Here is a 25,724-nt window from a genome sequence, read left to right on the forward strand (position 1 = left end):
TTATTGCAATGTAACCATTTATTTCACTCCACTACAAAATTATATAATTATTTGAACTATGATACAGTCTCCACATATACATAATGTACAGTTTATAGTGTACACGATAAAAAGCCTTTTAATATAATGAATGAGCATGCGGGTTCCCACTTTTCCAGATGAGATTTTTGAAATGACATTTTTCAGAACGCTAACATTTCCTGTAAGTTTTCCAATGTATTATTTTTATAATACTGATATAAATATGGAGATAAGTCAAATTACAGTGTATTTTGCCTGATAAGTTAAAATGTAGAGTGCCACGTTTTTAAAAGACAGCCACATTATATTTTTCCCCTTACAAACACGAATGCAGTTTAAATTAACATCAGAGCCTACAAATGTCTGCTCACTGGCTTTCTGTTCTAGTTTCAAGCCTCATTTTTCCACCAATGACTCCCAGCCCACATGTTGTGTCAGCCACAAGTTTGCTAACCCACAGGTTTGGTAAGGCAGGCAGAAATCCTAGTCTGGGCAGAAAATAAATATTTAGGTGGTGTAAATATTTGTGAGAAAGGGAGTCGCTGTGCAGTGTACAAGTCGCCACATTCGCATATGAAATAAAGCATCTAGTTCTGTAAAAACTGCATTTAGTGGTTATGATGGAGAAAAGGTGTAATGGATTCCATTCATCAAAATCACCTACATTTCACAGGAAGTGTTATTTTCCAGCAGTGATTTTCTGTGTAATTGTGTTTTCTGGGAAGAAAAAGTGCAGCAGAACCAACCAGAATAACAAGCTGTGTACAAGTCTTAAAAACTGTAAAATTACTGTAAATTACTTTCTGTGTGTGTGTGGTTACCGCACTTTCACTCAGCAGCCACGCAAAGTTTGTATTTTTGTTTCATTCACATTTGGATGACTCTTTTTTTCACCTTTTCAATACCAACATTTTCAGGGAAACTGAGGCAGGATCTAGTTTCAGTCTCTCATCTCTACTATCCAACTTACTACAAGTCCAGCAATGTTCATATTAGTGCAAAGCATTTCTTACAAGTTGCAAAGGAAGCTAGTAAAATATGAATTCATATTTTTCAATGTATAGAGAAAGCTTACAAAACTTCCTATCAGTTTGGCAGTACGACAGTACAAGATGGTGGCTCCCCTGCATGCTCACTGCTTTTTCCTTTAAAGTATACAAGCTTAGTGTATTTATAAAAGAGTTAGAAATACGACAGAGTGTGAACATTGCTTATTGCAAAAAGCTTTTTTCTAAAAACGCTCTAATCAAAGTGCAGCAGTGCCTCAAAAGTGGAAGAGTGTTTTTAAAGTAGCGCAAGCAGTTTCCACTCATGACCTTCGGATAACAGCTAAAGAACGAAGACTCGAGATATTGCCGGTGGTGTCCTCTCCCACATGCAGCACACACAACTGTGAGCTCACAGTTTGGGTCAGATGAAGGTTTGCTCTGGTTAAAGCGTGCAGGAGGCAGGATGCGTGACACTCACTGACTCACTTTGAAATCACCGCTCACATCTACTTTTCTCACAGGGGGACATCAGACATTACACAGACTTTGCACTAGTGAGCTGTAGGGATGGGTACCGGTGTCCGGTGCCATGATGGCACCGGTTCTGACATAAACGGTAGTAACCAGACCGAAAAGCAGCGCACATTTCGGTGCTTTATTTCGGTGCTTTTTTTTCCTGAGCTGTGATACACTTTAGATTCTAGCCAATCATTTTACGTTTCCGAGGATAGTAGGCGGGGCCAGGTACGTACGTTCTGTTAGAGCAGAGCTACAGATTAAAAATGTCCAAGGCGAAGCGGTCAAAAGTCTGGCTGTACTTCACAGCAAAATATGCAAACTCAGCAGCAACAAGTGCTTTAAGCTGATACTGTGATACTGTCAAAGGAGGTAACACCTCAAATCTGATGAAACACCTGGTGACGCATAGCGTTTTTTTTAAAAGCCCAGAAATGCGCCGTATTTGATAGCTTGCTGCGAGACCTCACACCGAGCACATCTACTGCGGGTGGGTTGCCTGTTATGCAACATCCCCCAAAAACACGAAGAGGAGAGTCCTGGCCCCTAGCCCTGCCAGTGTAGCAGAAATGATGACGGATGATGGTGGCAGCAGCCGTTCTTCTCTGCGTGAGTAGCTAATTTACGTTGAGTAGGCTAACCACGTTATTACATTAATGCATGTAAGGTGAACTAGCAAACATCATCATAGCTACATGCGGCTGTCCTCTTGTTTGATGGCAGATACTCCCTTCACCCTGGCTAAAAAGGCTAAAATGACCAAAGAAAAAGTGGAAAACAGTTAAACATGAGAGGTTTAGGACAAAGTTTGTGTTTTTTCCATTGTTTAAGCACTGCTTCCAGCCAAGAGTGATGCCATATATGCCCCATAGCTGCAGAAAAGGCTAACATTGTTATATTTTTACAAAAAACAGCTGAACATGAGAGGTTTTTGGACCAATTTTGTGTTCTCCATTCTTTAAGCACCGGTTTGAGCACCGTTTGAGCACCGGCACCGTTTCAAAAGTACCGATTTGGCACCGGTATCGGATAAAACCTAAACGATACCCATCCCTAGTGAGCTGGCAGAGTAAAGCCTGTTTCGTGTCGGAGCTGACTGTGACAGTTCTCACAGATGGTTGAATAAAATGTGTGAAACTGATGTAGAGAAAATTTCAGAGCAGTCTTCTTTTTCTTTTCGATTTAACACAGTAAAAAAAAAATTGGTTTATGAAAACTGTAAATGTCAATGAAATGTTAAAAGGTTGGAAAATGTTACTGGACAAATTCATGCCAAGACACTACATTCATGTAACACGCGTTGTTATCAGCTCCACTCCAGGCCTCTCCACGAGCGTCCAATTGTTTTGTAGAAAATGTAAACGTTCTATCTAAACGTTCCTCCTGCTTTCAATCAGCTGGATGTGCCGTGAGTATGTTTAATTACTGTTACGGGTCTGCTCACTACTCCGGTCAAACTGCATGTCAAATATCAAGTGCTCACAAGAATAACATGCCGAGTGCACCACGCCCTCAAAAACTCGGTGATTAAATGAACGAGGAAACATTTCAAATTTGGTCCAGTGGATGAATGTGCAGCTTTCTGCTGTAATGTTCAAGTTGTGAGCTGTGCACTGGCTCAATGCACGAAGGCACCATTTCAAAAGAAGCGCCAAAGATTGGGTTACGTTAGTGTGCAGATCATAAAGATGCATTTTATTTATTCATTCATCTGTCAGTGTTTTCAGCTGCTATGTCTCCAGCATCATCCACTTTTTCCAATCCATCATCTAGTTTTTTGGGAACAGTTTCAGACCTCTAAACCGTTGAGCGGCCCTTTCAAGTACCAATATCTTAAAGTGGAGTAGGAATATATTTGGGTCCATCTCCTGGTCTGAAAACCTAAAAGTGGTCCCGTAATTCCACAACACCTCCAAGAAAAATGGCCTTACCATTATTCTGAATGAGAACCCACTCCCACCTGAATGTTCAGTGCATTTTTGGGGGTTTTCTTGTGCATCTTGTTTCTTGTTCAGGTTCTGGAGGAGACCTTGATTCCAGTCACCATTTTCTGGATCTTCTCTTCATTCTTCAGTATGTTGGACCGTACAGCACAAATCTTGTCCTGCTGGTCCTTAATCAGCTGCTCCAGCTCAGCTAGCTCAGCTTTAAGAGGCTCCACTGCCCGATCTGTCGCTCTGCAGCACGCACACACAAAGAAGGGATACAATAATTGTGTGCATGAAAGCAGAAGATGACTTAGCAGCTTGTGAAGTACTGATAGTCGTCTTTCTTTTTTTTGACTGTAAGAGTACAAAAAGAGTATAGCTAGAATCACAAATGTGTGTGTGTGTGTGATCTGGTGTTGGAAACAGCACAAAGATTAAAAAGTGTGTTAATTATTCGGTGACCGAACCTCTGCTCCTGCAGCAAGGCCTGTGCGTGCTCCTTGTTTTCCCGCCGCCAGGAAAGCAGTTCAGCCTGCATGGCATCCATGTCCTCCTGGATGTAGTCCATGATCTTGCCTAAAGGTAGGGAACTACGGCACACCAGCTGAATGGATGAGCGCAGCCGTTCGATCTCTTTTGTCACCATATCCCGCTCCTTTTTCTGCGCTGCTTCAGACACCAAATTCTGAAAGGGAAGGTGGTACGACAGGTGAGGTCGGGTGGATTAAAAACATTGAATTCAAAACTTGCAAACATCAGATTCTAAGCACACGCAAGCTGATGACGTGGGACGGTTTCCCACTCAGCAATGTTTCAAACAGACACAAATCACTTGTGTGTCCCCAGACCAATACACAATAAACCCTCTTTAGGAATTCCACCTTTTTCAGCAAAGTCTCAAATATCCAGAGCCAGAGCAGGGCTGCATTTAGTGGTTTGGGATTTCAAGGCTAAAAATGTTAGGCGGGAATTCTACCAACCTAGCTGTATATATAAAGATCAAAGGTGCTGCTGAATTGTGTTGGTTAAAGTAGGAGGACGGGGCTGACTGGCTGCTGAAGGCTTCCAGTGTATGGTGTGCGGCTAAAGTGGACGGTGGGGGGGGTGGGGGTCGCTCTATGTCAATTACACTCAGACCCTTGATGGAGAAAAGGAGGGGAAGGTATCAGGGAGGGACCTCCCTCGGTAAGGAGCAAACCCAAGGATGTTTGCTCAGCTGGGATTCGCGAGGCCTGAATGTGTGTGCGTAATTTGAAAGCACTGCAAACTGCAACCTTACAGACACACACACACACACACACACACACACACACACACACCAACCAGAGGATCAGACGAAGCATACAGTGAACAACCCCCACCAGCAAACTTGGTCTTTAAGTCCTGTTTATTTTAGTAACAGGCTGTGGCAGTGGGGTTATTTTACTAAAGTATTAAGTAACAACTCCTACACTTATGCCTCCTTTCAAGCTTGGCCCAAATTATGCTATTTGGCTTCACAAATGGCAGCACCTGCCTTCACGAGGCAGAGGAATTCATAGTTGCAGCACAGTGCAAACTAAATGACAGCTTCCTCATTCAAACACACCGACTGTCACGCCCCCAGCTGAGCAGTGGAGCACATATGGTTGGCGTAGCTGGCACTGTAGCTTTTGCCTTATCAAGGCACCTCTTAAAACAAACCAATCGCCTCACTAATTACAATTCTGAAAAGCAGCTCGACTAGACGAGACCACACAGCAGAAATGACATCAAACATTATTGTTTGCCACCATTTCTCTGCAGAGGGAAAGCACACACTTCTGTCGACCTCGCTCTGCTGTTCCTTTGTGGTAGCGCAAGAGTGTGAGGGCTGAAATGCCTTGGCCTGCTGGTCCCCCCAACAAGGTGGGTGGCTTTCCACTGCGCACCATGAACCCTGCAGCTAGACAAATACTCTATGGTTCATTCGGCCTGCCTGGCTGCGGTTTGGTCTGCACAGCCCAGACGGGACCCATGGCTTCATTCTGTTTGCCATCCCCATGCTACCTCCACACCCCCACCACTTCTTCTCTGTTGGAAAATAAAAAACTTGGCATGAAAACATGACCCCTTGTACATGCGCACTCTGTCCATGTAGATATAAATCAAGCTTTATGGAGGTCTCCGTTGGTGTCTGCGAGACCTGTGTGCTCCTAGTTTTCCTTCTTCTCACCCAGATCACAGAACAATATTTAGACAAGGTGACCGCAGAGGCGCAGGGGCGAGAGAGGAGGAAAGGGGCAGGTTTTCCCATTATCTTAGACGGCGATAAAAGCACGATGCAAAAGGAAGACACGACCTTTGGCTGATGCCAAAGAAGTGGCTGTGGACTCAAAACAAAGAGGTTTTAGGAGGTTTTTCGAAGGTTTAAACGTTTTCTCTGTCCCGTGGAGCTGCATTCATTACATTTAAAAACCTCCTTCAAAAGTTGGGACGGCAGACCCGAAAATCTCCAAACACTTGATTATGACATGGTGAGGTACAATACAAAGTAAAATTCACTCAGTCATCACATGCCTAATGAGCTTAATTAGGAAATGCATGCAAAAATGTGATTTATGGAGCGCTTGTGGGGATTTTCTGGCGTAGGAGAAAAACATTCTTCAAAGAATCCTCTGACATGAAAAATGGCTTGTAAACATGGAGCCTGTCAGTGGCACAGCAATCTTTAGGGTCTGATTAACTGGGAAAACAATGATTTAGACGTGAGCTGTGTCACTGATGGCGTAACATCAGCTTCCTTAGAAGAGAGCGCAAACCTGGCTATTACCGTCACAGCAGATGTCAGCTGCTTTCCTGTAAAAAACCCGAGAGGTGGGCCAGGAAGCGTAATCACAGAATGAGATTTAGGGTTAGTTTTCCTAAAAGTTTATTCAGAAGTCTTGCTAGATCATAAAAATAGTTTGAAGTCAGTGAAGTAAGGAGGGGAAAAAAATGAGGTCACAGGATGTTGTTAGAAGGTCATTGTGGCCCACTGGGGAGACATCGAGGAGCAAACCCCTGGGGTGTCAGGTGAAGTGAGAGGAAACTTCCAGGGGACCGCTGGCTGTACTGCAGCAACCGGAAAATGGAAACTGAGCTTTAAAAAAGCTTCATAATCTTTAAAAGGTTCTCATGGAGCGACGGCTTTGAAGGTATTAAATATATCATCAAGGTGGAGTTCAAGCCAGAAAACAATTTTCAGCTGCCTTCAGGTAGGTTACTCAAAAACCTGACCAAAACCTGTCAATATGACCTCTAAAAAAGTAATGTGACTAATGGAATGCCACGGGGTCATTTCCTCATGTTTCCACAAAAAACGCTCCATGTTTATGAAGACACAGGTCTGGAGAGCCGAGTATTTATTTTCTTGACAATTCTGCAGAGAGTATTCTGGCCCTCCTGCTCCGTGACTCTCACTCAACAGCCATCCATTTGTATGCCACGGGGTTTATTTATACACTACAAACCTTCATCAAGGCTAATTTAATGGGGGGAAAAAAAGTACACAAAAATTCTTATGAAAACGCAGCTGTTGCAAGGAGCGGATTCTGTCTAAATAGAAAGAGAACCATCTCGGAATAATATACAAGGCCACCAAGAGGTCATGAGGAAGGTCATCCCCAAAAATATACAGCAAAGACACGCACACAGTGCTGGGACACGGCAAAATATAATCACTTGGCTGTTTAAGTGTTCCCTTTATTTACATCAGCAGAGAAAGAACACAATTAAATTAGGACTAACAAAGTGGGACAGAATAAAGACTTCAAATATACAAAAAGGCCAGGATGTGCGTACTGAGCCTGATGCTAAATCAGTGTGACTTGCAACTTACTCAGACACTGTTTTTAAATACGGGTATTAAAATAATACCACTTGCAGCAGCATAATTTCAAACTGCACACACCAATGAAACTCAATATTTACATTTTTGTGCCTGCGCATTTTACTGTGATTACAATAAAAGAAAAAAAGTCTACTCTAAGCTGACCTCTCCACCCTTTCATGTCAGGAAGGAAGTCATTATAGTTCTTTATACAGCTGACGAGGAAAAGCCAATAGCGGCAGAGGGGCGAACATTCGACTGCAGATCACACAGGAGAGTCGAGGATGGCAGACTGGAGGCCCCTGAAATCTGAGGAGGCTACATTAAGAAAATTAGAATAATCTCCGCAAGCGTGCGCTCACGTTACTCAAAGAGCCGGTTATTCTGAAGGTTTCCTCTGTGAGTGTCTGTTTGCACATGTGCACGCTCGCACAACAGTAAGGTTTGTTAAAAGCTGGGCCAAAACATTCCTGCAGGTGTGAGTTATGAGGGATGATGCCTGAAGTCACAGTTTGGAAGAGATAGATCAGCAGGGTGTTTTTGCATGAGTTACAGGCCAAAACAGTGCATCCATCAGAGGCAGGGTGGTCAGCTTCAGTGAAGTGGACCACCCAAAGCAGACAGCATACACCACCTCACGCCATGGACTACAGACCAAACTGCAAGCTTCACACTGTCTGATACTCCAAATATTGATGGAAGTCTCTCGCTGGCTGATATAAAGGCTCACTGTGGGGAAATGTCGAACGTGAGCAATGGCAGAAGCATGTCACCTTGAGAAAACTGGTCAATCGTGTATATTATGAAGACTAAAAGTCAAAGAGGAGAAAATAGAAAAACAAACAAACAAACAAAACAAAAAAACGATAAAACCGAGCGCTTCTGATCTGTGTGCGAAACCCACCAGTCCCCAAAAAACAAAAACACACATCAAAAAAACATGTATATGTATAAAGACGTGTAAAAAATAGAGGGCACGAGCTAAAAAAAAAGCCTGTTTCAAGGATTGTAGATGCTTTTAACAAAATAAAGCAGTATGTAACTTGAGATAGTGGGCAACCCAAGAAAACAAGCTCACTTTGCTCCAGACATCTTGATGAGTGTGTTAATTGTGTGTGTGGTCCTTTAAGGCCCATACTTGCTTGTTTGGTGATTAGCCCTTCAGCTTCACTGATGGGGAACATTTTTGTGGTTTCGAGGCAGTGCAATTACACCTCCCCACTTCATTTGTTTATATCTTTCTTTTGATAATAACCAGGGTTGCGCTGTGTTTTTTCGGTGTGGTAAGAGCGTGTTCCCAAGGAGCAAGCTTTCCAGAAAGAATGACTGAGAGAGATGGCAGAAAGGTTCAACCCAGGTTTTTGGTGAGACTAGTTTTTCGGTAAGAGCCAGGCTAATATTGCCCTCTAGTGGACAAAAGCGAAATACTTCTACACGGCCAGTACCTGTTCTTTAGATTTCAGGGACACCGGGGACGACTCGTAGTCTTTTTTGGTCTCAAGGATCTTTTTCACGAGGCCACCTACAGTTAGAGAAAAGTAATTTCAGGAGATTCAGAAGAAAATGAGGCACTGCTGGAATTAAAAACACACACACACAAACACACACACATATATATATTTTAAATGTAGCTCTGTACCGTGTTTCTCATCTTTGTCTAGTTCTTGGGTAGGTTCCTGTAATAGATAAGAATAACAGAACATATAGTAACTACTCCTTGCTTAGATTTTTCTATGAAAAAGTTACTGTTCAAGTCACTCACCACCTCCACTTCAGGAGCACCTGAGGGTGGAGGGACTGCCTCCTCCACAAGAAACTGTTCATCATCATCCTCATCTTCCTCCGCGATCTTTTTTCCATCCATGATGACGGGTGCCGAGGGCTTGGCACTAGAGAGCCTTAGAGACGAACAAAGAGGCTGACTCATTCTAAAGAAGATTTAAAAGGCAGGAGCATGAAGAGGAGAGATTCATGTTGCTTGACTGCTGTGTGACTGGTTAGACTTGCTGCACTGCTCCACTGTTCAAAAACCATTTAGACGGGCTCAACATCTAGTAGGAACTAAACTAGGCGAAGAATGATGTCACACAGCATAATCTGAACATAAGAAACATTAATGAATATGAATGATGAAGTCACCTCTCAGCCGGGCTCGCATCAGTGTAGCTTTCCTGTCTCTTGACTCGAGGAGGTGCTGGGCGAGCACTGCTGGGTCGTGCTATTTGTCTACTGTTGAAGAATGGAGAAAAAAAAAATCAACCATAATCTAAAAGACAGCTTTACATTTCATTTTTTTATAAACAAAACTGAGAACAGCAACAGATGCTGCTGCACCACAGCTGTTCCACCAACCAATCAAATCGTTTCCTCTCCTTATAATCCAAACTGTAAAGTCTACTGGAGGTTTGTGCATAACATTGCATGATATGGTCATATCGTGTAGAGCTCAGTACCAGCACCTTCAAGTGCCAGCAACACAATGATTGGCACCTATAAGATAAGGCATGCTGGTAGAGTGGACATCATAAACACTTCATGGTTCCCCTGTGGTGAGGAAATAGGTCCAAAGTGTGGACCAGCATTAGAAAAAAGAGCAAACATTTTTAGGTGAGGAAAAAGCCCGGACAATATTGGCTCTAATGTCATCATTTAATTCCTAAAACACGCAAAAGCAATGTTTCATCCCACAGGATCTTCAGGCATGTGTCCTAAAGAAGTTCCAACCCTAAAACAGCCACAGAGTGACTTCTTCCTCAGTACACTGTGATAAAGCGCCTCAGAACGAGTCCAAGGAAGCATTTCTCTCAATCTACTTCTGTTCTTTTTTCCTCGGACCTCCCAAACATTGACAAATAAGGCTAATGTCCAGAAATCTCACCTCGCTAATGGTATGTTAAAATATTAACTGGTTACCATACACTAAACTGCAACTGTGAAATTACATGTCATAAAACTTCCTGAAAGTATTCATGTGTGTAACTACCACTCAATCAATACAACTTTTTCTATGTGTGTGTTTTATGACAAACACAAAATCCACTTCAGTACTAAAACATGTAACTTGAATAGCATCTGCATGTGACCATGCACAGTGGCTCATTAGTGACAGTGTTAACTTTAAAGACCTGGAAGCCATGTCAGATGACGCTGACGATCCTCCAACTTCTCCATTTTCTTGAGGAACAGGTCTCTGGGATAAATGAACATCTCCATCTGCTAAAGAAAAATAACAGATAATAATTCGCTTTGCATAACATAACAGGAATCCCTCCCATAACAACATTTTGTATTCTGACTCGTCATAAAACACTGCATGACCAAATATGCACCAATGTTCCTGAGCTAGCTTTGTGCTCTATTATAAAACTCCTAAAATCTTTGATATGATTTAAAGACTCATTTAGCATCAACTAAAGCTCTTATTCTTTCAGATCTCCAGTGGCTTAAACTCTCACCTGGATGCACTGATGTATACTTCAAGCTCCTTTGACACCATTGCTGGGTGAGGCTCTCGTGATTTCTGACCACGCCAAACTAAACTACACCTTTCTTTCAAACAGAGTGCAGTCAGAAGCAAAACAGGTGCAAAAGAGGGCAGATTACTGCCTGGTGCAGGTGGTACAGCACACAGGACGAGGCTTTAAAATCTCATTGTCAAAGCTTCCACGGACAGATAAAAAAAAATGCATTTTTACCGTAGCTCTGCTGAAATGTGAAGACTGACTGGAATTTCTATAAACCATAATTGCTTCATGGGGCTATTTGTCCTGCTGTTATCTTTCCCACAGGTGTGGCTCCTATTCATTTGCATGCAGGTGAGTTTGGGTTGGGTCCCATTGAAACGCTGTATTTAATATTGACCTTCACAAACAAACCTGAACGACTTGTTCAGAGGTTTTAACAAAAAAAAAAAAAAAAATTTATCGTTGTTAAACGGTAAGCGAGTCATTCAGTCACTGGCTCACTTTGTTACTCAGACCGGAATATCAAGTTATTTCATACCTTCTACTGTCACCGCAGAGGTAGTTAATGTATCTGCTAAGGTTTGTTAAAGGTGTTACTGTGAGAGTAATTCGATTGATTTATGCACACAATTAATGTTCAATCAGTATCTGAGTTAACCTTTTATGTTGACCTTTTTTTAAGGGACCGATTTCATGGAATAACTTAAAAACTTTGGTTTTCTTTAAATGAACTCATAAAAGAGAGCAAGCACTTACCGCCTTCACTGTCAGATTCTTCTGCAGGGAAACAAATAAAAAAAAATGTATTACTTACACAACAATGTAATCCCTGAAAAGGATAAGTGGAAGAGCAAGGCGAATGAGCAAGTTACTTTATTATTGAAGCGTAAAAAGAAAACTATCAAACTAAAAAGTCTTTCTGCCACATTTTTATTAATTATTAAATATATATTCTTGCTGTCAATGAATAAAGCTGAAGGAGGGGGTGCCGGGTGTCACCTTGATCTCCCATTTTGGGTCTTCGCCGCTGCCCCTTGGCAGATGCAGGCCGAGGTATTCTCGCTGGACTCTCAGACTGTGTTAAAGGAAAACACAAAAAAGAAAAAAAATGGATGACTGACGACAAGCACACACAGATGTAACTGTAATTAATTATTTTATCTGAAAACTGAAATCTTTGTCATGTAGTAACATTTTAACATAACACAGAAAAAAAAGGGCTGCGTCCCTCCTGAAAAACAAAAGAGGCTGTGTCGAGGTACAAAAGTTTCAAAACCAAACATTTAATATAATAACTGCAGAGGCATTAAGATTATATCTCACCCAAACAGACCGCAACAATATCGAGGGAGATGTAGGAAAGATTAGTAAGAACAAAGCAAAGCTAGAAATGCAGACAACTGAGAATTTATCATGTTTGTCAACCAGCTGTGAACCCTGCTTTACACTGAACTGAACAACACGCGACAGTACAAACACACTGCCACACCAAGACATCATCTTGTGATGTGTTAGAGGAGAAATACGAAACTCAGACATTCAAACATTTATTCTCCAGCTAAACAACAGAAACACAGGGAACTCACTTCCTCTAACACAGCCCAGGAGGTATTTAAACACAGTAATATCAAAAGGTTTGTAACTGTACTGGTAGTGGATCTGAAATGAAGAAATCCCACTGAGACCTTTTTTCAATGAGTTTTTACCTGGTTCTCAGCTGCTTCTGTGAGCTGTGAAGACAAAAATACAAGTCACACAATCATCACATGTATCAGTTACACACTGAGTGAGGGAACACAATCTGCCACACTACAGCCTGAAGTAGTCTTTAACCACGCAGCTAGCCACCCACTACATTCAAAAACTAAATCGTCTGCAGTAATACCTCTTCAGCTGGATTTGGTTCCTTGCAAGAATAAGAGGCAAAAAAAAAAAATCAGAAAAGAAATTAGAATAGTTCATGAGCCCGTGTGATGTGTCAGGATTAATAATTCAAGCGTAAGCAAATGAAACCACTGCACCTCTCTGTCATTAATGTCTGTGAAACTCAGAAATGATTTGATTTGTCAGATATCTGAAAATACAGATCTTACCGCTGGTGCAGGTTTGGCTGTTTTAATGGGCTCTTCAGGGGATGGTTTTTGCTGTTCCTCTGATATTCGGACCTGAACGCACACACAAACAACTGTAAGAACTACATTCTGTTGTTTTTCATGTATTTGTTCAGTCACACACTGTATATTTAACATGTTCTAAGCTGAAACGGCGACTGGAAAAGGGAAATGTGTGCTGTCCTTGCTGCAAACATACCTTGCTGTTTCCACTCTCTCCACTTCTCTTCCTCTCATCCCCATCTTTGTGTCGGTCTCTTTCTTTTTCTCTGTCTCGATCTCTTCGTTTTTCCTTGTCTCTCTCTCTGTGAGAATCTTGCTCTCTTGTCTTTTCTCTGTCTCTCTCTTTGTCCTTTTCCCTGTCTCGATCTCTCTCTCTGTCTCTGTCCCTGACTCGTCCTTTGTCTTTGTCTCGTTCCCGGTCTCGACTCTTGTCCTTGTCACGGTCTTTCGCATGGCGGTCCTGTTCGCTGCGATGGTGTTTTTCCGAGCGCTCTCTGTCACGACGGTGCTCTTTCTCTCCATCTCTGCGTCGGCTCTCCTGTTCTTTGGGCTGGTCTGGGTCTTTCTGGTCCCGGCTGCTGCTGCGCTCTGTGATCTTCTTCTTCTCCTGAAATAATATATTAACAGTTATACATCATGCAGTTCACAGTAGGCCTAATCATTTTTTTAAATCCTATTGAAAAATGTAAATATAAATATATATATATATATATCTCTGAGGTGTGCTACAAAAAAATTCTTTGCAGTATTTTGGTGTGAACGTTAAAATATAGATTCTGAGGACATCTGAAGAAACATTAATATGTCTGAAAGTGTTAGATTATTTAATGGATGCCATTTAAGAAGACTCACCTCTCTATCCACATGATGTTCCCGTCCCTCCCTATTCTCCTTGTCCTGGGACCTAGAGGTACTGGCTTTGGTTTTAATGTCCACTTTTTCTCCTTTAAGCACTCGCTTCACTGCGTCATCACTGGACATCTGCAGTTAAATGTACAGGAGGATCAGACAATGTGATAAAGTAAAACTCACTGAACAGCTTTAAACAGCATCTACGTTCCAAAGTGTCCCTGAAAAGGAGAAACTTTATGATTGGATTGAACCTTAAATCTGAAAACTCTAAGATTCGGTTGAAGGGGAAAAATTAAAAATAAACACAATTCAGGAAAAACAGCCCATTTAACAGTTCTTCACTATTCATTAAAATGTCAGGCTTGTGGGAATTCGCTTTACTTTTTGTTGTTGTTCTTAATTTGTTTGCTGCTATTAAATACCATTACTACAGCAATTGTAACCACATACATACATTTATGGAGCAACAACCCCAGGCATCTGCTCATCTGTTTACACTCAATCTCCAGGGTTCAATTAAATACTTTCAATGTCTCCCTGAGGCAGCCAGACAGTTTTCCCAATCGAGCAATATCTGGATGTGAAAAATAACACATACTTCATTTTCCTTTTAATGGAGAGCTAGTTTCATTTGTGTCTCGGATATAACAGAGACAACATGAAAAATGGATAAATTAGTGAAATAAGAGTGCGTTCTTAACTTAGCTTTTCAGCGTGAGTGTGTAATCTAATAAGACAGACCTTGTTGAGGCAGCACTTGGCGATGGCCTGCAGCAGCTCGTTGGTTTTCTCTGGTTCGTGGCCGGCTACAATGCGGGCTGGCTTTGCTGCCAGGGGCTCGCCACTGACCAGCATCACAACGTCAATCGCTTTCTGAAGGAAGGCTATTTTTGAGTCCTTATCCTAGAAAGAAAAAGGGTGACAGTGCACAGGAGGTAACTCCAACGAGATTCATTTTCGGACACAGTTTAGGATGATTAAACAATCTGAGAAATGTGGATCTTTGCAGAGATTAGCTGAAGTTACTTCTGCCTTAGATGAGCATCTTGGTTGAGTCCGGTATAAAATAGCATGCAAATAAACTATAATTGGCCCATAATCACCATTTGTGTCCACCCTTTAACTCTGACACCACTATTTTCTTCATAATGCTACTTACATTACAGTAAGTATATTTTACTTTGCAGGGTGTGAATCTTAAGTCTGCCACACATTGTAAATGTGACTGTGCCATTTGTAGAGTATAATTGTTAGCTTTCAAATCCTGAACCTCAAAGGGCCAATCAGTCTTGTTTTTAATAAGGCAGACAAAAGGTGAAATGGAACACCTGGATTTTTAACAAGGACCATCTTTCATAATGGAGGAACAGACAAAAACACTCCTTTGATTTAATTCTTGGATGTTAATAAAACAGACCTTACTCTAGACTAGAGCTGGGCGATAGAACGATAACGATATGTATCGCGATATAACTTTTACTCGATAGAGAAATTAAGCTATCGCGATAGACCGCGCCGCTCTTGTTCTCTTAAAAAAAAAAAAAAAAAAAAAAAAGGTCAGCCGATCCAAATTCAGTAGCGCAGAGCCGAACCAATCACAGCCGCAGCGTCACGTCGCGTGACTTGTTAGGTACAGCACAAGTGCCAAGCCGCACGTGTGTTTGTTTGGGAAGCAGCCAGCGGGTAATGGAGCCAGCGCATAATGGAGGAAATGAGTGTGCCGACTAGAAAAATCAACCGAGCGTGACCGAAGAGAAAACAGATGATGGTTCCAATGCCGGAGAGATTGTCGAACGGAAGAGCCATAGAAGTTCCGTAGTGTGAAGGTATTTCGGCTATTTCAAGTCTGACAAAAAACAGAGTAGCGTGCACTGTAAATTGTGCCGAAAGCAAGTCTGGAAATACAATAAACTGGTGCATGCGTCACACTGTGCGCCACGTTATTGTTTCGGTGAAATGAATTTCTACAATACTGTTAATTCTACTCTCTGCAGTGTTTAAATGCTTACATATACACACAGTTACTGTCCCTCCACACATACGACTCGGTTCTGCTTCTATGCCCCAGCTTTGTTTACTTTTTCCCACCGAGGCTTCTAGACTTCTGATTGGCCAACATTTCTGCACGGTTAGGAATCTAGCGCCACCTGCTGCTTTGGCATGTTCATAGCAGCGTTTTCCTTCATTTCTGCCTTTATGTGTGGACGGGATTATTTTTTTAAAACAAAAACGGAAAATCTCAGTTTTCAAAAATACCCGTGTACGTGTGGACGTAGTCTCAGTCTCTGACTGGAAGCGCTAATTCGTCATTCGGCTTTTGTCAGACTAAAGTAACTGTTAAAACTGTTTGAAAAGCTAAGCTATACAACAAGGAGAGATTGAGAATTTCCTTTTAGTTCTCAGTTTATTTGATATTGACAAAAGTTAGTCAGTTTTGTCTGTTCTTCTGTAAAACAAACTAAGATTTATTTTTAGAATTAATATTTTGTTTCTAAGTGGAATTGACAATTTAGTCTGTTTCATTTGTTCTATTTTGAAACTTAAACGCTTTAGCGGCTGCCTTTTGTGTAGTTTGCAATATTTGCCTTTATTTATCTGAAAAAGTCTCATGTTCCTTAAGTACATCTACCCTGTTGAACTTATTATGGGAAATAAATATTTAAAAACAAGCTGCTGATTATTTCACATTTTACTTGTGAGCAACGGCACATTTAAATCTTACAAATATAGTTATTTGGCTTATATCGTGATAGATATCGTTATCGCCTGAAATGAAAAAAACATATCGTGATATGAAAAAATCTCATATCGCCCAGCTCTACTCTAGACTAATAACCCAGCTAAACAGCCCCTCTGGTCCATCAGCCTGCTGCATTTGAGAAGGCTGCCAACTGCATAACATAAGGACGTGTGTCTGGTGCAATCACCTGGCCCTTCTGTGTCGCATCTAATAGGGTGAGCTTTTCAGTGTTAATGCCTTTATGAAATCTCTATTCAAAGCAATTAATAAAATACATAGCTGACATTAAAAAGTAGAGAAAAAGGCAAGTCTTTAAAAGATGACAGTAACAATATCAGCCTATGCCTTATGATTAAGCATTTCACAACTGAGAGCAATGTCTGAATGAGCTTTTACCAAAACTTTACATTTTTGTTTTCTTGTAAGGCGTTTGACACCCCCCCCACACACACACACACACAGTCATTACACAGGACTGTGTGACTTAATAATTGAGCAAGGCTGCTTCTTAGGTCATAACACCATTGCATTAAAGAGTCAATTAAAATCAAATCAAAGGAAAGACTGTAATTAGTGATATTATTAAGCATAGCCGTCAAACAGACGTACCTTTACACTGTCTGACTTCATTTCATTTTCTTCATACAGGCCTTTCATAAAACCAGTAGTCCTGATGACCTGAAAATGGTTGAAAAAGGGTCATTTTAAACAGACATGAAACTACAACGATATGCCATTTTTAGCTTCTGTACATCGAGAAGTTCACTCCGAAGTCTGTTTGTATGTATGTGCAGGAACAGTGCTTTTCACCTGTGGGCTAAAAAAAACAACAACAATTTTTGCTGAGCATTAACCTAAACATTAAAGTAACACAACAACCACAAAAAAACCTTTATAGCTTTAGCAGTTTATGCCCTACAGTCATATTCAGACATATTCCTAGTCAGAGGAGGGGAGTCCAACATGCCGACACTCTTCCCTTTATCAAATATGCATGAACCTGGAGTGAAATATAAGACTGCTGAACAGGTGAGAATGAGTTGGCACCTCTGTTGAGAAGAGCGTAAGAGATTTTACTCTGCTTGACACCTTATGTAAAAGGAGTCAACTGTGCATATAAAATGCTGAAAAAGAAAATGAAAGAAGCCGCAAGTGAGCAAAGCAAGTTTGATCATAAAGATCAGCAGTGTACTAACAACAGGGCTCTGACAACAGGCCGTGGAGATGATGCAGTGTTTCCTGTGTGTGTATGTGTGTGTTTAAAGAACCATGATACTATTGCAGCAGTTGTACTTACTCAAAATGGATCTTTGGAAGGGTGGCCACAGACAACATTAGAATACATTCATATATTGTCCTGTCATTTCTGACTCCTAATTAAATAGATGCCATTTAACCACCCAAAAAATTAAAAACTAAGAAAGGTTCTCTTTTGCCTCTTTTGTTTACACATTAGACTCATTAATCTTTTCTTTGAAAATTCCAGTAATCTTAGATTTCACAATGCCAATGATGATATTTATCTAACTAAGGGAGGGAAAAAACTGTTCTGAGGTGGAAAATCACCTTTATTGTACTTATATTGTTTCCTTTCATCCTATTATACTGGCTGTTATTTCTCTCATGCACGTACTTAAACATCACATTTAAAAATGGCTAAGAGAAACAGTATTCAATTCCATTCAAGTTTATTTGTATAATCCAAATTCCCACAAAAGTTGCCTCATGGTAGGGTTATCACCTACAGTGTTAAAGAACTCCAACAAACAAGTGACAACCTATGAGCAAGCACATTGTGATAGTAGAGTGGAGTAACTCCCTTTTAACAGAAATCCTCCAACGGAAGCACGCTCAGGGAGGGGCAGAGGAAAGAGAACAGAAAAGAGCACATAGGGAGTCAGGACAATAAAATGCTTTCTACTTTCAGAAGTGCCAGGTGTAATCACAACCTACACCCATTCTGAACCAGAAAACTCTCACGTGGTACAATTGCTTGTCTAATGCACATAAAATACCTGTGAGAGTATGTAACTGACCCTGATCTGTATCTGCACTTCTCTTCATCTGAGAGTGTTTTACTCTAGGCCACAGAAGACAGATCTTCCTGGCAAACCCCAGAAAGCCATCGGCTATAACTTAATCATATATGCATGCCTTGCAAGCAGCTTTAAATAAATGAAGGGAAATCAAAGAAACACCAATTATAGCACAGCCTGTGCTTGTTTTTAGCTGAACCATAAGCTGATCAGCATCTGTGTTCTCAACGTGACGGATTCAAGGAACCTAGCACAGGTTCATCCTAACTGGCAGGTGCCCTCCTTTAAGCCAGCAGCGGGGGAAAACGGTTTGTTGATTCGTGTGTGCGCTCAGGTCGTGCCTAGCAACAAGACGACGCTGCTGAAACAGCTAGCTCACTTGCTAACCCACCATATTAACTAAAGCGCAACCTGTCATTTAAATGAATTGCTAATGCACCCCTTGACTATCGGGATTAGTGTTACTGACAATCTGGAGCCGCAGAAATCGGAGCTTACAAAATGTTCCGTAATATTCGCGAACTTACTTGGTTAGCTTCATGCTAACTTTTATGCATTAGCCGGCTAACTAGCTCCCGTGTCTGTGTTTTTAACTTAGAAGTGGCATTGGGCTTTGCTAGGCTTCTGAGAAGAGTGTCGCGCCCCTTAAATAAAATCCAGCTTGCTTTCTCGAGTGTAATGTCAGCAGCTGAGTCTCACCTCACTGAAGATATCGTGCAGGTATCGAAAAGGAGGCTTGCTTAGCAGTTTCTCGGTGAGCGGCGGCTTCTTTATCACTTTGCCCAACGTGTCCTGGGTCTTTTTCACCACTGCCGCATTCATGGTAGTAAATAAAAAGCCAAGCTAAGTACTTTTAACCAAGAAAAAATACACGAAACTAACTAGGAGTGAAAAACTTAGTGACTCTGTCGCCTGGTTGCTATGTCAATGTCCTGCAATCCCACAGTGCATCATTTAAGAGGACTGCGCCTGCGCCAAGGGCTTACAGTTGCCAAGCGGTTTTTGTGTCCATAGCAACAACTAACAATCGGCTAGATAAATGGCTAGACAAAGTAGATAGATAGAAAATTCTTTATTATTTCCGCCAAAACAGAACAGCGTGGTTGAAAAGAGAAGCAACTAGATAAAAGCATTCAATATACATACAAAATAAAATAGGCCATTCATCAACTGTAAGTTTTGGAAGCCAGACTACAAAGATACAGTACTCGGAGTACACGAGGCGTAAAGAAGCATTTACCAAGTTCCGGTATCAGTATTTGCAACAACAGAAATTAATTCACTCTGCCCCATAAGTTGTGGAGACTATGGCCAAAAATTGATTAAAATTAAAATGGGCCATACATCCCTGTCTTTATTCGGGCATGGAGTGGGAGTTTCCTTTATACCAACACGTGGAAGATTCATAGAAGCAGTTTTAGGAACAACTGTACTTTCAGGGTGACACTTTTTAAGAGAACGAAATTCAAATTCAAATAAAAAGTTATTTTGAGTTATTTATTTATTCTTAATCCATAGACTGAAGTATCATGTAAAAGCCCATAAAGTATATATATGTTTTTAAACTTACAGAAGGGATAATAACCAAATTAATGCTAGCTTCCCTATCTGCTGGTGTAATCCCATTACACGGTACAATTGCTTTTAATAAGGCAGTGCGTGCTTGTTTTGTTTTTTTAAGCCTAATATGATATACCTGTTTGACAAGTTCGATAGAAAAGAAAATCTGAAAATAGAGAGCGCACATAGGAGCGTCAGAGCAGATGCTTGTTGCTTCATATTGACGAGGTAAGAGATTTACCTGCTACCTGAATACCTTCATTTACTTTTAAAAAAAGTATTATGATTCCTTTCAAAGCTAGCTTTTAGTGAGATGCCTCACTAAAGGTTTGAAAATGATTTGTAAATGAAGGAATCTTAATTATAATTATCTCAAATTACACTTTTTCACATTATTTCAGAATTGATATTTTCCCCATTACAAATACAAGTGTGGTAACTATGTGTAGAATTACAGCTTATAAACTATTTTATTTACATGGTCTCAGGTGAACCATTAATGAATTCTTCCTTGCTTGCATACCGCCTTGTAGTTAGGTGTGTTTGGTGAGTCAGTGCAGCTCTAGATATCTGTCAAATGTGAGTCAGGCTAAAACTGATTTGTGTTTTGTATTTAAATATAAATGTCACTGAATTTCCTTGGAACTCATTTGCCAACTTTCACAGCAGCTCTCTGAAAGGACAAGGAACAATGCTTCGCTGGGTCTTGCTTGCTTTGCTCATTGGCCTCTGTGCCAGTGCCGGGGACCAGAAAGCTAAAAAGAAAGTGAAGAGTCAGTCCTTGTCAAGAGGTGGGCAAATCTACTTTTGTCAATATTCACAGCTCCAGTTAATGTCCTATAAACCTTTTCATAAGATCGTGTATAGCTGTCAGACACAATAAAATCTGAACTTTGCTTGTTTGGGGACATAGTTAATGTACTGGGAACATGCAGCAGTGTTGTTGACCTATCACTGTATTTTTATTTCCTGCCTGCAGGATGGGGAGGTGGTATTAACTGGGCCCAAAATTATGAAGACGGCCTAGCAAAAATGGCCAAGAGGTAGGACTCTAAACCTTGGGTAAAGGTCCTGGATGTCAGTTTATTTTGTTCGGATAAGTCCTTTGTTGTGTCTTTCTGCGTTGGAATGACGCTCCATTACTTTTCCATAAGGGAAACACATTATTACTTTAATCTTCATTTGTCTGTAAATCCAGCATGGGGACTTTGCTTTCTAAGGCATTTGGTTGTGTAAGACTGCCTTCACACCCTTCACTGTGTTTATTGTGTTGTGGAATGTACTGAGTTCTTACTCTGTGGTTTTGCTCTCACAGTCAGAAACCTCTCATGGTCATTCATCATAAAGACAACTGCCCACACAGTAAAGGTACTGCTGCTACTTTGGTTTATTAAGTATGCGTATATATTAAAAAATATAGGCTTGCACCTCCTGCGCTGTCTTTCTCACTCAGACTTGGGCTTGTTTGTTTTCCCGGGAAACACAATGGGTGCATTCTGTAATACCCACAAAGCAGGCAGTGAAGTATGTGAGAGTTATGTTCATAAATCACTCAGCTGGTTTTGTGAAATAAGCTCAGTGGAAGTCTCCACTGGCATTTCTTAACCCATAAACAATGAAGACCACCTACAGAGTGAAGTCTGGCTCTAAATTTTGAGTTTTGCTACGGTGGACCAAAAGCAGCCCGTTCTGCATCCTCCCGCTGAAAGTCTCAGAACACTGAAGCATTTTGTTTGATTGCAGCAAGTTGCATATATTTTTTATTAGTAATGTGTCCTCATTTTAACAAGACAGGATTCATATATTTATAGTGTGTTGTGTATTCCCCTACGTGATATTCTAAAGGTCCAACCTGCCAGACTTGTTTCTGACTTGTTAGGCAATTTTATAAATGCAGTCTGTAATAACTTAACAGGCTTTACCTCCTTCTGACATTTAATAGGCAGAATACATTTATTAATATTTCCATTCATAATTCATTCATAATTATTTGAAAGCCAGTCTAAATATAATACTAAACCAAAGTATTTCGACAGACCTGAAGAAGGCATTTGTTGCGGATAAGACTATCCAGAAAATGGCAAAAGAGGATTTCATCATGCTCAACGTGGTGGTAATTAAAGATATGTTACATATGCAGAAAAAATATAGATATATCTATAAATATTTTATTATTAAAATCATGTGCAATAAATACTATATTGTTATACACAGGAAGAGACTTCAGACAAGAATCTGGCACCTGACGGTTACTATGTTCCCAGAATCCTCTTTGTTGGTAAATTCTTACATTATTAACATAATTTCAATATAGAAGAACAGATTGTTTACTGTCCTTGTCTGAGGTTGAACAGAGATACAAGCATAGCACAGAATAAAACCATTCAAATACAAACAGCGCCCCTTCATGGTGGAGTCTCTAATGAACAGTGAGCCAGTGAAAGGCCACTAACACTAACACTGGAGTACTTCTGCTTCTTGTCCCTTCAGTAATCTGGCTGCAGCATTTCAAAGTAATTGTAAATGAGCAAGAGATGACTGACTAACTGCAGTCTACAGATGTCCAGTCTAGATATAACAAAAGCATGCATAACCCTGCCAGATCTAATGGTGTGGATAGTCCCAAGGTTCTTTTTGCTTCCTCACTCATTTTTCTAGATAAAGAATTTTACAGAAACATATTCAGTTTATAAAATGCACATCAGCTGTCACATAATACTGATTACTTTCCTGAGCTGTTCATGTGTGTGGTTTTTCTACAGATCCAACCTTGACTGTGCGCACAGACATTACTGGAAAGTACAGCAACCACCTCTACACCTACACAGCGAGTGACATCCAAGGCCGTGAGTGACTGTTCACTCTCTCTAATGACAGTTTGCACAGCTCACCTGTCAGCAGACTGCAGACACACTAATCCCCCACAGCTTGAACCCTATCCCTTCCTCAATATTTTGACAGAAATGACGAAGTTTTTTTTTATGAGATTGTTCTGACAGAAAGAATTTTGAGCTCCATGTGGATGTTAGTGAGAAACTTTAGCAGACTTGTAGCACTAGTAGCCAAAGAGGTGGGAGGTTTGCAAATGCAGTGCAAGGACAAAGAGTCAATTTTTTACGAGGAAAAGAGAAGGCAAGTGAGGAATGTGACACTGTTTTTTCCCGATATATTATCATTAAATCATGGCTTTGTCACTGGAAACTAAAAGCACAATTAACACACTTAAAGCACCAGCATTCATTATGTCTTTGCTGATTACTGTTATGTTACTGTAAATCATTCATGGAGCTATTCTAGGTCCAAACCTTGTGATTATTGGTCCCCTGGACATTTGTCTTTAATATATTTAAAATCTAAACACAATAAGAGTTGGCTATAGTGTATCCCAGCTGGGTACATCCTGGACAGGTTGCAGGGCTAATGCAGAGACACAGACAACCTTTCACACTGTGGGTAATTTAGAATCACCAGTTAACCCTTTGGACTGTACCTAGTGTGAACATGTAAACTGCACACAGAAAGGCCCCGGCCAGGTGAAGGAGTTGAACTCATGACCTTGTTGCTGTGAGGCAACAGTGCTAACCACGCTACTGTGATGCCCTGCCTGTAACTGTAAAAACCTTAAAACAAGATATATTTAAAAAGCACAAAGTGAATCTGCCATCTCTGAAACAAACCCCATAAGAAAAAATATATTTAAAATAAGAAGTTGAAGCACCCTGAAAAGGATGAGCAGAAGCGAATGGATGGATAAGAAGTTGAAGCCATTAAATGTGTAGTAAAGGAAAAGTAGTTGCAGGTTTAGGTTTAGTAGGAAACCTAAACCTGCAGCTTAGGTTTAGGTTTCATTTCTGAACTACTTCACTCATGTAAGAGCACTGCCTTCCTCTTATTTGTCCCCTCTTTGTCCACAGTGGCCGACAACATGAAGAAAGCCAAAGTCCCGCTGCACAGCGAACTCTAACGTGGTGCCGGACGTCTCAGCATCTTCCACACATGACTGCTCAGTGGTCAGAACTGAATAATTTAAATGCTTTTGGTGCTCAATAAAACCAAAATAAAGGAAAAGAAAGTCATCTTCAGTCTTTCTCACTTTCATGCAACACTTAATATGTAATTAAACTACTCATTAAAAACACAGTGATAATGCTTATTTAGAACTGTTTATGATGGTATTGTTCCATAAGAAGTTGATTAGGCAGTGTTGATCTGTGTTGTTGTGACTTTTAATTTGAAAGTGAATATTACATCAGAGCAAAAGAACTCCGTGAGAATCACTAGAAAACATAGTGTTGATTATTTAGTATTATTTACGTGTGCTAAAATCACAGATATCAAAAAATTGGATGTAAACAAAATAAAGCATTCTGCCTTGTATCAAAGGTTCATGGTACTGGTGGTGGTGTAATGATGTGGGGAAATGTTCTTGACCCCTTAGTACCAGCTGAGCATTGTTTAAACACCACAGCCTGCCTGAGTATTGCTGTTGACCATGTCCATCCATTTATGTACCCACCCTCTGATCGCTGCTTCCAGCAGGCTACTGCACCATGTTACAAAGCTGAGATCATCAATTTAGATTCTTGATCTCAATCCAATACAGCACCATTGGGATGTGGGGGAACAGGTAATTTTCACCATGGATGCAAATCTGCAGCAGCTGTGTGATGCTGTTATCTCAACATGCAACAAAATCTTGGGGGAATGTTTCCAGCACCTTGTTGAATCTATGCCACGATGAATTAAAACAGCTCTGAAGGGAAAAAGAGTTTCCAAACCAGTACTAACAAAGTGTAACTGATTAAATGGCCAGTGAGTGTGTCTAGGATTTCATGTCATTTTTGGCCACTAGATGGCAGTGTACTATAGCTGACCAGGGTCTCATGCTGTTGAGAATTTTTCCAGAGAAATTGAATTTACTCAAATATTAATTGATGGGATATTTTAATCTGATCAGTTATATATGCTAATAATAAAAAGGTAGTTTTTTAGTACTTTAATAATAATGTTGAACATATCAAATGACCTACATTAAATACCCCTTTTTAATTGTTGAGAGAGTTGATATATTTTTGTTAAACAAATAAGTCTGTGCTTGAAGCTCAGCAGACTTCATATCGTTGCAAAGGCAGTTTGATCTACAGTCTAGTTCCTGGGTAATCCTTGCATTTTATCTCAGGCTGTGTCTCTGCTTCAGTTGTTAAATGGTCTTCTGAAAGCAGAGAAGACAATTGCAAAGTTAAAAAAAAATCAGATAACTCAGACCTAGACAGAATGAGACCATGCTGCACTGCCACAAATAGCCACCATGCAGTTTTCCACTGTCATAGTTTGGATTAATGAGCTGCTTTTAATTGTTATGGCTCCACTATGGTGCCTTTACCTTTTAAAGCAGAAAGGCAACAGCATGTTAATGCTTCCCAAGCCTGCATTAACGTCAGCTCTCAAAACTCTTTTATGTCCATTAAGATCCATCCTAAAAAATATACACTTTCACTCTGCGTTTCTTTGAATTCAGAGAAAAGCACAGAAACAGGAAAACACTTTAAATGGGTCAGAATGTTCCATTCCTCAATATTAACATCTACTGGAGGAACTGATCACTGAGAAATGATTAAATTATTCACACCTCTGTTGCACTTTCTCCTGTGTTTCCACATTCAGCGCAGATGTCT

At 40.6% G+C, this 25,724-nt stretch overlaps 2 protein-coding genes across 11 annotated transcripts; one reads left to right on the plus strand and one right to left on the minus strand.

Annotated features, from left to right (window-relative positions):
* Positions 1 to 8: 8 nt before the first annotated feature.
* ift54 (intraflagellar transport 54) lies at positions 9 to 19,454 on the minus strand. Of its 9 annotated transcripts, none has more exons than XM_085384146.1 (16): positions 19,189 to 19,454; positions 17,063 to 17,131; positions 14,455 to 14,616; positions 13,714 to 13,842; positions 13,058 to 13,468; positions 12,841 to 12,912; positions 12,454 to 12,477; positions 11,747 to 11,822; positions 11,504 to 11,521; positions 10,409 to 10,496; positions 9,423 to 9,512; positions 9,046 to 9,211; positions 8,923 to 8,959; positions 8,729 to 8,805; positions 3,922 to 4,139; positions 9 to 3,703 (listed from the first exon to the last, which is right to left on the minus strand). In XM_085384146.1, exons 1-16 carry the CDS (start codon positions 19,309 to 19,311, stop codon positions 3,538 to 3,540), a joined length of 1,926 nt encoding a protein of 641 aa, XP_085240272.1. In that variant the 5' UTR covers positions 19,312 to 19,454; the 3' UTR covers positions 9 to 3,537. The 9 variants fall into 9 exon arrangements, with proteins under 9 accessions (XP_085240272.1, XP_085240271.1, XP_085240277.1 ...); XM_085384145.1 differs by having other exon boundaries at positions 10,409 to 10,499; XM_085384151.1 differs by having other exon boundaries at positions 9,046 to 9,181; positions 11,504 to 11,524.
* Positions 15,392 to 24,325, plus strand: agr1 (anterior gradient 1). Of its 2 annotated transcripts, none has more exons than XM_085384153.1 (8): positions 15,392 to 15,539; positions 20,716 to 20,840; positions 21,029 to 21,092; positions 21,365 to 21,417; positions 22,086 to 22,162; positions 22,264 to 22,327; positions 22,812 to 22,895; positions 23,964 to 24,325. In XM_085384153.1, exons 2-8 carry the CDS (start codon positions 20,741 to 20,743, stop codon positions 24,011 to 24,013), a joined length of 492 nt encoding a protein of 163 aa, XP_085240279.1. In that variant the 5' UTR covers positions 15,392 to 15,539; positions 20,716 to 20,740; the 3' UTR covers positions 24,014 to 24,325. The 2 variants fall into 2 exon arrangements, with proteins under 2 accessions (XP_085240279.1, XP_085240278.1); XM_085384152.1 differs by lacking the exon at positions 15,392 to 15,539 and adding an exon at positions 19,717 to 20,277.
* The last annotated feature ends 1,399 nt before the right edge of the window (positions 24,326 to 25,724 follow it).

This window comes from Rhamphochromis longiceps, linkage group LG16 (genome assembly GCF_057381845.1).
Source record: "Rhamphochromis longiceps isolate RC_006_pf linkage group LG16, R_longiceps_female_GT1.1, whole genome shotgun sequence".
NCBI lineage: Eukaryota > Metazoa > Chordata > Actinopteri > Cichliformes > Cichlidae > Rhamphochromis > Rhamphochromis longiceps.

Excerpts from the sequence above, each read along its gene's own strand:
- agr1 (XM_085384152.1), top strand. The coding sequence starts at position 20,177 with ATGATATACCTGTTTGACAAGTTCGATAGAAAAGAAAATCTGAAAATA. Across the intron at positions 21,093-21,364 it reads CTAGCAAAAATGGCCAAGAG|TCAGAAACCTCTCATGGTCA; the intron begins GTAGGACTCTAA and ends TTGCTCTCACAG. Across the intron at positions 21,418-22,085 it reads CAACTGCCCACACAGTAAAG|ACCTGAAGAAGGCATTTGTT; the intron begins GTACTGCTGCTA and ends GTATTTCGACAG.
- ift54 (XM_085384143.1), bottom strand. The coding sequence starts at position 19,311 with ATGAATGCGGCAGTGGTGAAAAAGACCCAGGACACGTTGGGCAAAGTG. Across the intron at positions 9,513-10,408 it reads TCATCTGACATGGCTTCCAG|TAGACAAATAGCACGACCCA; the intron begins GTCTTTAAAGTT and ends ATTCTTCAACAG. Across the intron at positions 3,704-3,921 it reads GCCTTGCTGCAGGAGCAGAG|AGCGACAGATCGGGCAGTGG; the intron begins GTTCGGTCACCG and ends TGCGTGCTGCAG.